General features: G+C 40.0%; 1 protein-coding gene across 1 annotated transcript in view; it reads right to left on the bottom strand.

The window, feature by feature from the left end:
• The window catches only part of CHD1L (chromodomain helicase DNA binding protein 1 like), a 71,794-nt gene extending 60,125 nt beyond the window's left edge, over window positions 1-11,669 (bottom strand). The window contains exon 1 of the mRNA XM_059375945.1: window positions 11,491-11,669. Within this exon, the coding sequence (XP_059231928.1) occupies window positions 11,491-11,623 (133 nt within the window). The 5' untranslated portion in view covers window positions 11,624-11,669. The remainder of the gene's footprint in view (window positions 1-11,490) is intronic.
• Window positions 11,670-12,214: the final 545 nt, after the last annotated feature.

Here is a 12,214-nt window from a genome sequence, read left to right as displayed (position 1 = left end):
AGTGGGGGGCGATGGGTAACTGGGTGACTGGCATTAAGGAGGACATGTAATATAATGAGCACTCAGTGTTATATAAGACTGAAGAACCACTCAATTCTATCTCTGAAACTAATAATACACTATATATTAATTAATTGGATTTAAATAAAATTTTTTTAAAATTTTAAAAAAAAGAAATGGCTGAAAATGCCTATAACCTAGGAAAGGGAAAGAAAAAAAAAAATCATATCCAGTAAGTCCAAAGAGTTCCAAGTAAGATGAATTCAAACAGACCCACAAGTAAATTATAATATAAATGGCAAAAGTTAAAGACAGGGTGAGAGGCAAGATGGCGGAAGAGTAGCAGAATGAAATGAAATCAGGTCCCAGGGGTCAGTTAGGTAGTTTCCAAACCATTCCAAACACATATGGAAGTCAATTCCATATACAATTGCACCCCAAACCGTAAGATACCTAGGGATAAACCTAACCAAAGGGACAAAGAATCTGTACTCAGAAAACTATAAAGTACTCATGAAAGAAATTGAGGAAGACACAAAGAAATGGAAAAAGTTCCATGCTCATGGATTGGAAGAACAAATATTGTGAAAATGTCTATGCTACCTAAAGCAATCTACACATTTAATGCAATCCCTATCAAAATACCATCAATTTTTTTTTCAAAGAAATGGAACAAATAATCCTAAAATTTATATGGAACCAGAAAAGACCCCAAATATCCAGAGCAATGTTGAAAAAGAAAGCCGAAGTTGGTAGCATCAAAATTCCAGACTTTAAGCTCTATTACAAAGCTGTAACTAACAAGACAGTATAGTACTGGCACAAAAACAGACATATAGATCAATGGAACAGAATAGAGAGCCCAGAAATGGACCCTCAACTCTATGGTCAACTACCTTCAACAAAGTGGGAAAGAATTCCCAATGGAAAAAAGACAGTATCTTCAACAAATAGTGTTGGGAAAATGGGACAGCCACATGCAGAAGAATGAAACTGGACAATTTCCTTACACTACACACAAAAATAGACTTAAAATGGATGAAAGACCTCAGTGTGAGACAGGAATCCATCAAAATTCTTGAGAAGAACACAGGCAGCAACCTCTTCGACCTCAGCCACAGCAACTTCTTCCTCAAAACACTGCCAAAGGAAAGGAAAACAAGGGCAAAAACGAACTACTGGGACTTCATCAAGATCAAAAGCTTTTGCACAGCAAGTCAACAAACAACAACAAATATATTTGTCAACAAATACATTTTGTTGACAAATATAGTAACAGTCAACAAAACCAAAAGACAACTGACAGAATGGGAGAAGATATTTGCAAATGATGGACCAGATAAAGGGCTAGTATCCAAAATCTATAAAGAACTTACCAAACTCAACATCCAAAAAACAAATAATCCAATCAAGCAATAGGCAGAAGATATGAACAGACATTTCTGCAAAGAAGACATCCAGATGGCCAACAGACACAAGAAAAAGTGCTCAACATCACTCAGTATCAGGGAAATACAAATCAAAACCATAATGAGGTACCACCTCACACCAGTCAAAATGGCTAAAATTAACCAGTCAGGAGACAACAGATGTTGGAGAGGATGTAGAGAAAGGGAAACCCTACTACACTGTTGGTGGGAATGCAAGCTGGTGCAGCCACTCTGGAAAAGAGCATAGAGCTACCCCACGACCCAGCAATCACACTACTGGGTATTTACCCTAAAGATACAAATGTAGTGATCCAAAGGGGCATGTGCACCCAAATGTTTATACCAGCAATGTCCACAATAGCCAAACTATGGAAAGAAACTAGATGTCCATCAATAGATGAATGGATAAAGAAGATGTGGTATACATATACAATGGAATACTATGCAGCCATCAAAAGAAATGAAATCTTGCCATTTGCAACAACATGGATGGTACTAGGGGGTATTATATTGAGCAAAATAAGTCAATCAGAGAAAGACAATTATCCTATGATCTCCCTGATATGAGGAAATTGAGTGGCAGAGTGGGGGGTCTGCGGGGTAGGGAAGGAAAAAATGAAAAAATGAAACGATGGGATCGGGAGAGAGATAAACCGTACGAGACTCTTAATCTCACAAAACAAACTGAGGGTTGCTGCGGGGGAGAGGAGGCATGGAGAAGGTGGCTGGGTTATGGACGTTGGCAGGGGTATGTGATATGGTGAGTGCTGACAATTCACAGACCTGTACCCCTGGGGCAAATAATACATTATATGTTAATAAAAATCATTAAAAAAAAAAAGTTAAAGACAGACAGAAAATACTAAAGGCAATAAGAGAAATACAACTTGATATGTATATGGGACCTCCTATAAGACAACTGGCAGATTTATCAGCAGAAACTTCGCAGGCCAGAAAAGTGGCACAATATATTCAAAGTACTGAAAGAAAAAGATTTCCAACCAAGAGTACTCCACCCAGCAATGTTATCATTCAAAACTGAAGAAAATACAGTTTTCCCAATAAGCAAAATCTGAAGGATTCATCACCTCTAAACCAGCCTTATAAGAAATGTTAAAGGAATCTCTTCGGAATGAAAGAAAGGCATTAGTAATAACAAAACATATAAAAGTAGAACTCTTACCAGTAAAGGTAAATATATACTAAATGGAATGGATTAATCACTTTTAAAACTAGTATGAAGGTTAAAAGACAAAAGTAGCAAAAATAACCGTAACTATAATAATTAAATAAGGTAAGCAAAAGATTAAAAGCTGTAAAATGTGATATCAAAAACATAAAATGTGCTGGGGAAGAGTAAAAATGTAAAGCTTTACAATTAGTTCAAAATTAAGTTATTATCAACTTAAAAGAGCTACAGATGTTAAGTTGTTATATGTAAACCTCATGGTAACCACAAAGCAAAAACCTATAGTTGATACACAAAAGATAGTAAGAAAGGAACCCCAGCATACTGCTATAGAAAATCATCAGCCCACAAAGGAAGAAAGCAAGAGACAAAGGAACAAAATTACTGCAAAACCACCAGAAAAGAATTAACAAAATGGCAATAATAAGCACATACTCTAATAATCCCGTGAGATGTTCATGGACTAAATTCTCTAGTCAAAAGAGAAAGGGGCTAAGTGGATTTAAAAAAAGAAAAAAAACGGGGCGCCTGGGTGGCTCAGTGGGTTAAAGCCTCTGCCTTCGGCTCAGGTCATGGTTCTAGGTCCTGAGATCGAGCCCCGCATCGGGCTCTCTGCTCAGCAGGGAGCCTGCTTCCCCTCTCTCTCTGTCTGCCTCTTTGCCTACTTGTGATCTCTGTCTCTGTCAAATAAATAAATAAAATCTTAAAAAACAAAAAACAAAAAACAAGACCCACCTACAGGCTGCCTACAAGCAACTCACATCAGACATAAGGATTTAAAGTAAAAGGATGGAAAAGGATATACCATGCAAATGGAAACCAAAAGAAATTGGGGGTAGCAATACTTGTATCAGACAAAATACTTTGAAACAAAGACTGTAATAAGAGATAAAGAAGCACATTATATAATAGTAAAGGGGTTAAACAAGAGGATATACCATTTGTAAATATTTATGCACCCAAAATAGGAAAACCTAAATATATAAAGCAAATGTTAACAGTCCTAAAAGGAGAATATACAATAGTAAGAAGTACAATACTAGTAAGAGACAGAGATAAAATAATAGTAAGAGATTCTAATACCCCAATTTACACTAATGGTTAGATCATCCAGACAAAAAAATCAGTAAGAAAACATCAGTCTTAAATGAGACATTAGACCAGAAGGACTTAACAGATGCATATAGAACATTCCATCCAAAAGCACCAGAAGGCACAACGTCTCAAGTGCACATGGAACATTCTCCAGGATCAATCATATGTTAGGCCACAAAACAAGCCTTAAATTAAGAATGAATCATATCAAGCATATTTTCTGATGACAATGGTGTGAAACCAGAAATCAATTACAAAAAGAAAACTGGAAAATTCTCATATATGATTAAGCAACATGCTACTGAACAAATAATGAGTCAGTGAAAAAATCAAAAGCAAAATTAAAAAACACCTGAGACAAATGAAAATGTAAATACACATATCAAAACTTACGGGATGTGGCGAAAGCAGTTCTAATAAGGGAAGCTCACCGAGATTTAAATGCTTACCTCAAGTAACAAGAAAAATTTCGCATTAACAACCTAACTTTACACTAAAAGGAACTAGAAAAAGAAGAACAAATAAAGACCATGTTAGTAGATGGAATGAAATAACAAAGACCAGAGCAGAAATAAATGAAAAAGAAACTAAGACGACAATAGAAAAGATCAGTGAAACCAAGAGATGGTTCTTTGAAGAGATAAAAACAGGCAACCCTTTAGCTAGATCCACCAAGAAAAAAAGGGATTCAAATAAACACAATCAGAAATGAAAGACGAGGGACACCTGGGTGGCTCAGTTGGTTAAGCGTCCAACTCTTGGTTTCAAATCAGGTCATGATCTCAGGGTCATGGGATCAAGCCCCATATCCAACTCCATGCTTGAGATTCTCTCTCTCTCCTTCTGACCCTCCCCTTACTCACTCCCTCTCTCAAATGAATAAAACGTTTTAAAAAAATGAGAGAGGAAATGTTGTTAACTAACACGACAGAAATACAAATGAGCATAAGAGTCTATGAACAATTATATACCATAAGAGACGACTATGAACAATTATATACCAATAAACTGAACAACCTAAAATAAATCAATATATTTTTAGAAATATACAACCCTCCAAGGCTGACTCTTGAAGAAATAGAAATTCTGAACAGACCAATTACTAGTAAAGAGATTGAATCAGTAATCAAAACCTCCCAGGGGCGTCTGGGTGGCTCAGTGGGTTGGGCCTCTCCCTTCGGCTCAGGTCATGGTCTTGGGGTCCTGGGATCAAGCCCCACATTGGGCTCTCTGCTCGGTGGGGAACCTGCTTCCCCCTCTCTCTCTGCCTGCCTCTCTGCCTACCTGTGATCTGTCAAATAAATAAATAAAATCTTTAAAAAAAAAAAAAACTCCCAAAAAACAGAAGTCCAGAACCAGATGACTTCACTGATAAATTCTACTAAACATTCAAAGAAAAATTAATACCAATTCTTTTCAGTCTTCTTAAAAAAAGGGGGGGAGGGGGTAACACTTCCAACTTCAATAATACCCAGATACCAAAACCAGACAAGGACACCACAAGAAAATTATAGGTCAATGTCCCTGAAGAACGTAGATGTAAAACCTCCACAAAGTATTTAAAAACTGAATTCAAGGGGTACCTGGGTGGATCAAGTCATTAAGTGTCTGTCTTCGGCTGAGGTCATGATCCCAAGATCCTGGGATTAAGCCCTGCATCTGACTCCCTGCTTAGCAGGAAGCCTGCTTCTCCCTCTCCCACTCCCCCTGCTTGTGTTCCCTCTCTTGCTGTGTCTCTCTCCATCAAATAAATAAATAAAATCTTTAAAACAAAACAACAACAAAAAAGAAAACTGAATTCAAAAATACATTAAAAGGATCACACATCACGATCAAGTAGGATTTATTCCAGGGATAAAAGGATAAACATTCACAAATCAATCAATTTGATATACCACATTAAGAAAATGAAAGATAAAAATCATGTGATCTCATTGATGCCAAAAAAGCATTTAACAAAAATCAACACCCATTTATAATAAAAATTCTACACAAAGTGGGTATAGAGGGAATGCACCTCAGTATAATAAAGGCCATATAAGACAAGCCCACAGCAAAAATCATATTCAATGGTGAAAAGCTTTCAGCTTTTCCTCTAAGATCAGGAACAAGACAAAGATTCCCATTTTTGGGGCGCCTGGGTGGCTCAGTGGGTTAAGCCGCTGCCTTCGGCTCAGGTCATGATCTCAGGGTCCTGGGATCGAGGCCCGAATCGGGCTCTCTGCTCAGCGGGGAGCCTGCTTCCTCCTCTCTCTCTGCCTGCCTCTCTGCCTGCTTGTGATCTCTTTCTGTCAAATAAATAAATAAAATCTTTAAAAAAAAAAAAGATTCCCATTTTTGTCACTTTTATTCAACATAATATTGGAAGTCCTAACCACAGCAATTAGGAAAGAAAAAAAAAAAGGGCATCTAATTCAGAAAGGAAGGAAGAAATAAAACTGTCACTATTTGCAGAAGATTTATATAAAGAGAGCCCTAAAGATGCCATCAAAAAAACTATTAGCATAAACTAATTCAGTAAAGTTGCAGGATATAAAATCAATACACAGAAGTCTGTTGCAATTCTATACACTTACAACAAGCTACTAGAGATATTAAGAAAACAATCCCATTCTATCCTCTCCAAACCCTGTACTTCTCAGATTTTTAATGGCAGCCTCATCACGTAGCCACCATCAATCATTAACTTCAGCCCCTTCCCATCTCAATAGAAGGGGGAATGGAGCTGAAAATTCTAAGCTTCTAATTATGGCTTGTCCTTTCTTGTGATCAGACCCCACCCAAGAGCCATCTAGGAACATACCCAGCATCACCTCATTAGAACAGAAGATACTGGGGCGCCTGGGTGGCTCAGTGGGTTAAGCCGCTGCCTTCGGCTCAGGTCATGATCTCAGAGTCCTGGGATCGAGTCCCGCATCGGGCTCTCTGCTCAGCGGAGAGCCTGCTTCCCTCTCTCTCTCTCTGCCTGCCTCTCCATCTACTTGTGATTTCTCTCTGTCAAATAAATAAAAAAAAAAATTAAAAAAAAAAAAAAAAAGAACAAAAAAAAAGAACAGAAGATACTACTGCCACCCTGGACATTACAAGGGTTTCAGGAACCCTATTCTGGGAACCAGGGGGCAGAGCCACTATGTATTTTCCTTATCTCACAAGACCATTAGTCCAACTGTCAGCTCCAGGATCCTTCCCACCTCAGCTACAGTCCTTGCCAGTAAAATGGATGTTCAGTATCCACTTAACCTCCCTGAAGTTAGGACTAGTCTCCAAGAGAAATGCAGAAAACCCAAATCCCTCCCAGACTGTGGCTTCTCCCACATTTCCCCCTTTCAAATCTCCTACACCCATCATGTACAACAGAACTAGAAGGAAGTCTGGGAAATGTATAGTCTTTTGCTTTAGAGCCTCAAGGATATGATAAGGCAGGCTTGGGGGTTTGGGAAGAAAGAAATGTGGGTGCCCCTCAGCTACACCCATCACAGAGTTGTTTGAATTCCCTTGCCCACGTCTCAGGAGGGTGAGGGGTACAGGAATACCTCATTTTATTGTGCTTCACTTTATTGCCCCTAACAACACGTTTTTGTTTTTGTTTTGTTCTGTTTTTACAAATTAAAGGTCTATGAGGACCCAGAGTTAAATGAGTCTATAAGCACCATTTTTCCAACAGCATTTGCTCACTTTAAAGTGTCTGTCAGGAATTCGAGAGGCAGGGTGAGGATCGTGGGGGGTAGGGAGGGAAAAAATGAAACCAGATGGGACGGGGGAGGGAGAGAAACCATAAGAGACTATTAATCTCACGAAACAAACTGAGGGCTGCTGAAGTGGAAGGGGGTGGAAGGGATAGGACGGCTGGGAACATTGGGGAGGGGATGTGCTATGGTTGAGTGCTGTGCATTGTGAATGAACGATGATTCACAGACCTCTACCCCTGAAGCAAATAATACATTATATGTTAATTTTTTTTAAAAAGTGTCTCTGTCACATTTTGATAATTCTCACAATATTTCAAACTTTCTCATTACTGCTGTATTGGTTAGGGTGATCTGTGATCAGTGATTACCATTTACTGAAAGCTCAGATGACAGGTTAGTATTTTTCAGCAAATATTTTTTAATTAAGGTATGTACACTGGGTTTTTGGTTTTGTTTTGTTTTTTTTTTGACATGATGCTATTGCATACTTAGTAGACTACAGTATAGTATAAACATATATACAACCTTTATACGCACTGGAAAACAAAAAAATTCACTTGATTACCTTTATTGCAATATTCACTTTATTGCAGTGCTCTTTAACCAAACGAACCTGCAGTATCTCTGAGGTATGCCTGTCCTGGAAAAGCAGGCAAAAACAGCACGAGTAATAGGTCTACGTGTTACAAAAACAAAGTGATCTTGACATATCTTTATGATCCAATATACTTCCGAGTTTCTGAAGTTCACTGGAATGTATGGGATATATCTGCGACACTATTCAGGAGAGGAAGATCAACTAAAAGGTTTTCTGGCGGGGTTTTTTTTTTCTTTAAGATTTTATTTATTTATTTGACAGAGAGAGAAAAAAAGAGAGTGAGCACAAGCAGGGAGAGCAGCAAGCAAAGGGAAAGGGAGAAGCAGGCTCTCTGATAGGCAGGGAACCCCACACAGGACTCAACCCCAGGACGCCAGGATCATGACCTGAGCCAAAAGCAGTCACTTAACCAACTGAGTCACCCAGATGCTCCCAACTAAAAGTTTTTTAATCACTGGGAAGAATACCGCAGAACAAAATACTTGTTTCACTGATTTTCAGAAAGTGGCTAATTCATTACATATTTGAAAGAGAGAGAAAAAAAAAAAACCAGTCAAGTTCCTTCCTAATAAATTTCTGGGGAAATAAAAATTTAAATATAAAGAGATCACAACTATACTAGAAAAAAAAAATTAAGACAACAACAATAAATTCGTAGTAAAGCCCCACCTAAGCAAACATACTAAAGGCAAAAATCATTTAGAAAAATGCTGAAGATTTGACTACAAAGAATTCTTAAACATCACCACTGAAATACACACACACACACACACACACACACACACTCTCTCTCTCACACACCTCATCAAAATCAAAACACAAACTAGAAAACATATTCCCAATATCTGTGGCAAATATTTAATATCAATGCAAGAAAGAACAAAGCAAAAGTCAGTTAAAAAATGGGCAAAGAGCATAAATACGCAAGGAACAAGAAGAAAAACCAATATCCAAGTGTTCATCAATACTAGGAAACTAATATTAAATAACAAAAGAACTTTTTTCCTTTTTATTTATTTATTTTAAAGATTTTATTTATTTATTTGAGAGAAAGAGAGTATGAGAAGGGGGAAGGTCAGAGGGAGAAGCAGACTCCCCGCCAAGCAGGGAGCCCGATCCCGGCACTCCAGGATCATGACCTGAGCCAAAGGCAGTCGCTTAACCAAGTGAGCCACCCAGGCGCCCCCTTTTTATTATTTTTTTAAATTAACATAAACTGTATTATTTGTTTCAGGGGTACAGGTTTGTGCTTCATCAGTTTTACACAATTCATAGTGCTCATCATAACTACTCACATCAGAAAATACCAGCGTTGATGACAATGTGGAAAAATCGGCAAAAATGTCACATACTTTTTGGCATAGAAACGCGGCCTTGGAAGAATTAAAAATTTATGGATATAATAAATATTTGGTTACAAGGACATTTATTAGTATTATTTATAACCACAAAAAAAGTAAGAACCCAAATACCCACATATTTGGCTGGTTAAACTATGGCACATCCATTCATTGAAAAATCTGTACCCACTAAATATGATCTTTTAGAATAAATAACTAAAAATACTAAATGATGATAGAAGGCAAAACTGATTCCAAAAAGTATGCATATGAAACCCCATTTTTGCTCCTCTCCCTCCCTCCACAACCCATCTCAGAGAAGGAAAAAAAGAAATTATACAGACACACACGGATCAAGGATGGCACGATAAATAAGAACATATAAACAGTAAGACAAAGATGGCAATTAAATTCTTTCTTTATGCAAAATATATTACTCTAAATGTTTTACAGAGAACATGTACTACTTCTGTAATAAGGAAAAAATCAGTAAGGATTTTTAACCAACTCTCAAAAAATCATTTTACAAAATATAAATTCTAGTAAATAGAAATGGGAATTTCAGGCTATAACAGCCAATGGTTATTCTTTTGTGTATACCTGTTTTCTATTTTTTTCTTTCCTTCCACTACAATTTATTGTTCCCATCACTAAGTTTCCACATTGTCTACTTCCTTCTTCATTAATTAATTCACCCAAGCAAAGGTGCATCTCTTCTCTCTTCTCGCTTTTACTAAAATAACACACATCCAGATGATAGCTCTCTAGATATATTTATTATCTGCAGTCTATCAATGAGCGCACTCCTCTAGCTTTCTCCCGCAAATAATTCTCAAAGCATCACACCTAAAAACACATTTAAAGAATAAGGCATACAAAAATATGTTACGATACCCACACAAACACCAGTCCATAAGCTTCTATTTAGGCTGGATACACACTCCCTAAAGACACAGACACATTCATTCACATAGCCTCAGAGACACAGCAAAGGAGAGGTCTTTCTCATTCCTGTCTGTATCCTAACCACTCACCTTCATTCCTCTTCTAAGCTGGATACAGAAATACATCTTTTGTTTCATTCTGAGAATCAACAAAATCTCACTTCCTTGGCATTTAGCATGTAACAACAGTTCAATAAGTATTAGTTTATACTTCTGGAAGCAGTAACAGTCCCCGCCGTAGGAACTCTGGTAAGGCAGGGCCTGATTTCGTTTTGCGCACCTCTGTACCTAACAACTGAAAGTATGTGGCTCTCGGTAGCATTTAATAAATAATGAATTAAAGTCTACACCACTGATTATTATGGACCCAAGTTTCTATCATGCAGTTAAAGCATGCACTGCATTCCCCATTTTATAATTCAAAAAACAGGACTGGAGAGGACAGCTGGTGAATCAAGCGTAGTCAGGCGAGGAAATAAAAAAAGAGGGCCTGAGTTTTTCCATCCACAGGACAAGGTGTCACTTCGCTGTCTGTAAAGCTTCGAGCTTCAGAGATTCTAGGAAAGGACTGGGAAAACACGTATGTGCGTAAGGACTGATAAACTTTGCTTACCGGCGTGTTTTAAAATAGAGCATTGTGGAAGAATTAACCAATGGGAAATTATCAAAGAACTGCACGTGCACGGTAAATGAGGAAGACAGGTGAAGCAAGCGGAAGGGTTCTGAGAGTTTTACAGGAGCAACTCATGAACTCCCCGGGCTCAGGCCTCCAAACTGACCGAAGAGAAACTTTAAACTCACATTCTTGGGGCGCTAGGACCTCCTCTGCGTCTTCAAAAAGAAAGGTCTTACCTCCGGGACACGAGTCTCGCGGAGTCCCTCCGCCCTGAGGCTAGCTTGCCAGGCTGCGGACGGGTGTCGCTTCCCCGCCCGGAATCTCGTTCTTTCCACGCCCGCCAACCCCGCGCTGCGCCGGCGGGGGCTATGGCTGCCTGGCCCCACACCCGGGCCCTCTGTGCCCGACCCCACCGCAGGGGCGGGAAGGAAAGGCCCTGGGGCCCGCAGGTAAGAACAACAACAACCACCACAGGACGCGCCAGCCGCAGCGCCGAAGGCCCGTTCCTAGAGCGGGATCCTCTGGCCCGCCAGAAGCGAGTCCCGAGAAGTGCAAAGACCCCGGAAGAAGCAGGGCCAGGGCCACTGACCTGTCAGGCCCCATTGCCTTAGGTCCTGCTCCTGCACTAGTGCCCGCGCCACCTCGCCTCGGCTCCGGGTCTTCAGAGCACGTAGGAAACCGGGCATGTGGCTCCCACACGTCGCGGCGCCCGAACTCTCCATGCGCCCCGAGAAGCTCCGCCCCGCGGCGCCCGCGCGCTTCCCTCCCGACGCACCCCGGCCGGACCCAGCGCGCAGCCGCCGCCAGAGGACGCGTCCTGCGCCGACGTCCGGGCGCCGGCGACCTGCGAGTTAGCCTGCAGGGTCTCATTTTCGTTCTTTCCGGTTGTGCTCAGCCGGCTCTCGGCGTCGGCTTGTCGGGAGGTCGCACTATGCTCACCATTCACTTATTAGCAACACTGACTATGCGCCAGGGGCATACATACTATGCGGGTCTCTGAGGTTATGGAATTCAGTAAGACGTGGTTGGTCCCTGTCCTCCAGCGATGCACAGCAAGAATGTAAAAGCCTGGTGTGCTCGGGTCCTTTTGCACCGGTGATACATTGAACCCTAAAATCCTCTTACTTACTCCCTGTTGGCCGTAGACCAAAGTCAGAAACTTCTGAATGATAGGAAATTAAAATCATGAAAATCCTCCAGCGATTCACAGCAAGAATGTAAAAGCCTGGTGTGCTCGGGTCCTTTTGCACCAGTGATACATTGGACCCTAAAATCCTCTTACTTACTCCCTGTTGGCCGTAGACCAAAGTCAG

This window comes from Mustela nigripes, chromosome 14, assembly GCF_022355385.1.
Source record: "Mustela nigripes isolate SB6536 chromosome 14, MUSNIG.SB6536, whole genome shotgun sequence".
NCBI classification, from domain to species: domain Eukaryota; kingdom Metazoa; phylum Chordata; class Mammalia; order Carnivora; family Mustelidae; genus Mustela; species Mustela nigripes.
The sequence above is the reverse complement of the archived record's forward strand: the minus strand, read 5'-3'. Positions and strand labels throughout refer to the sequence as shown.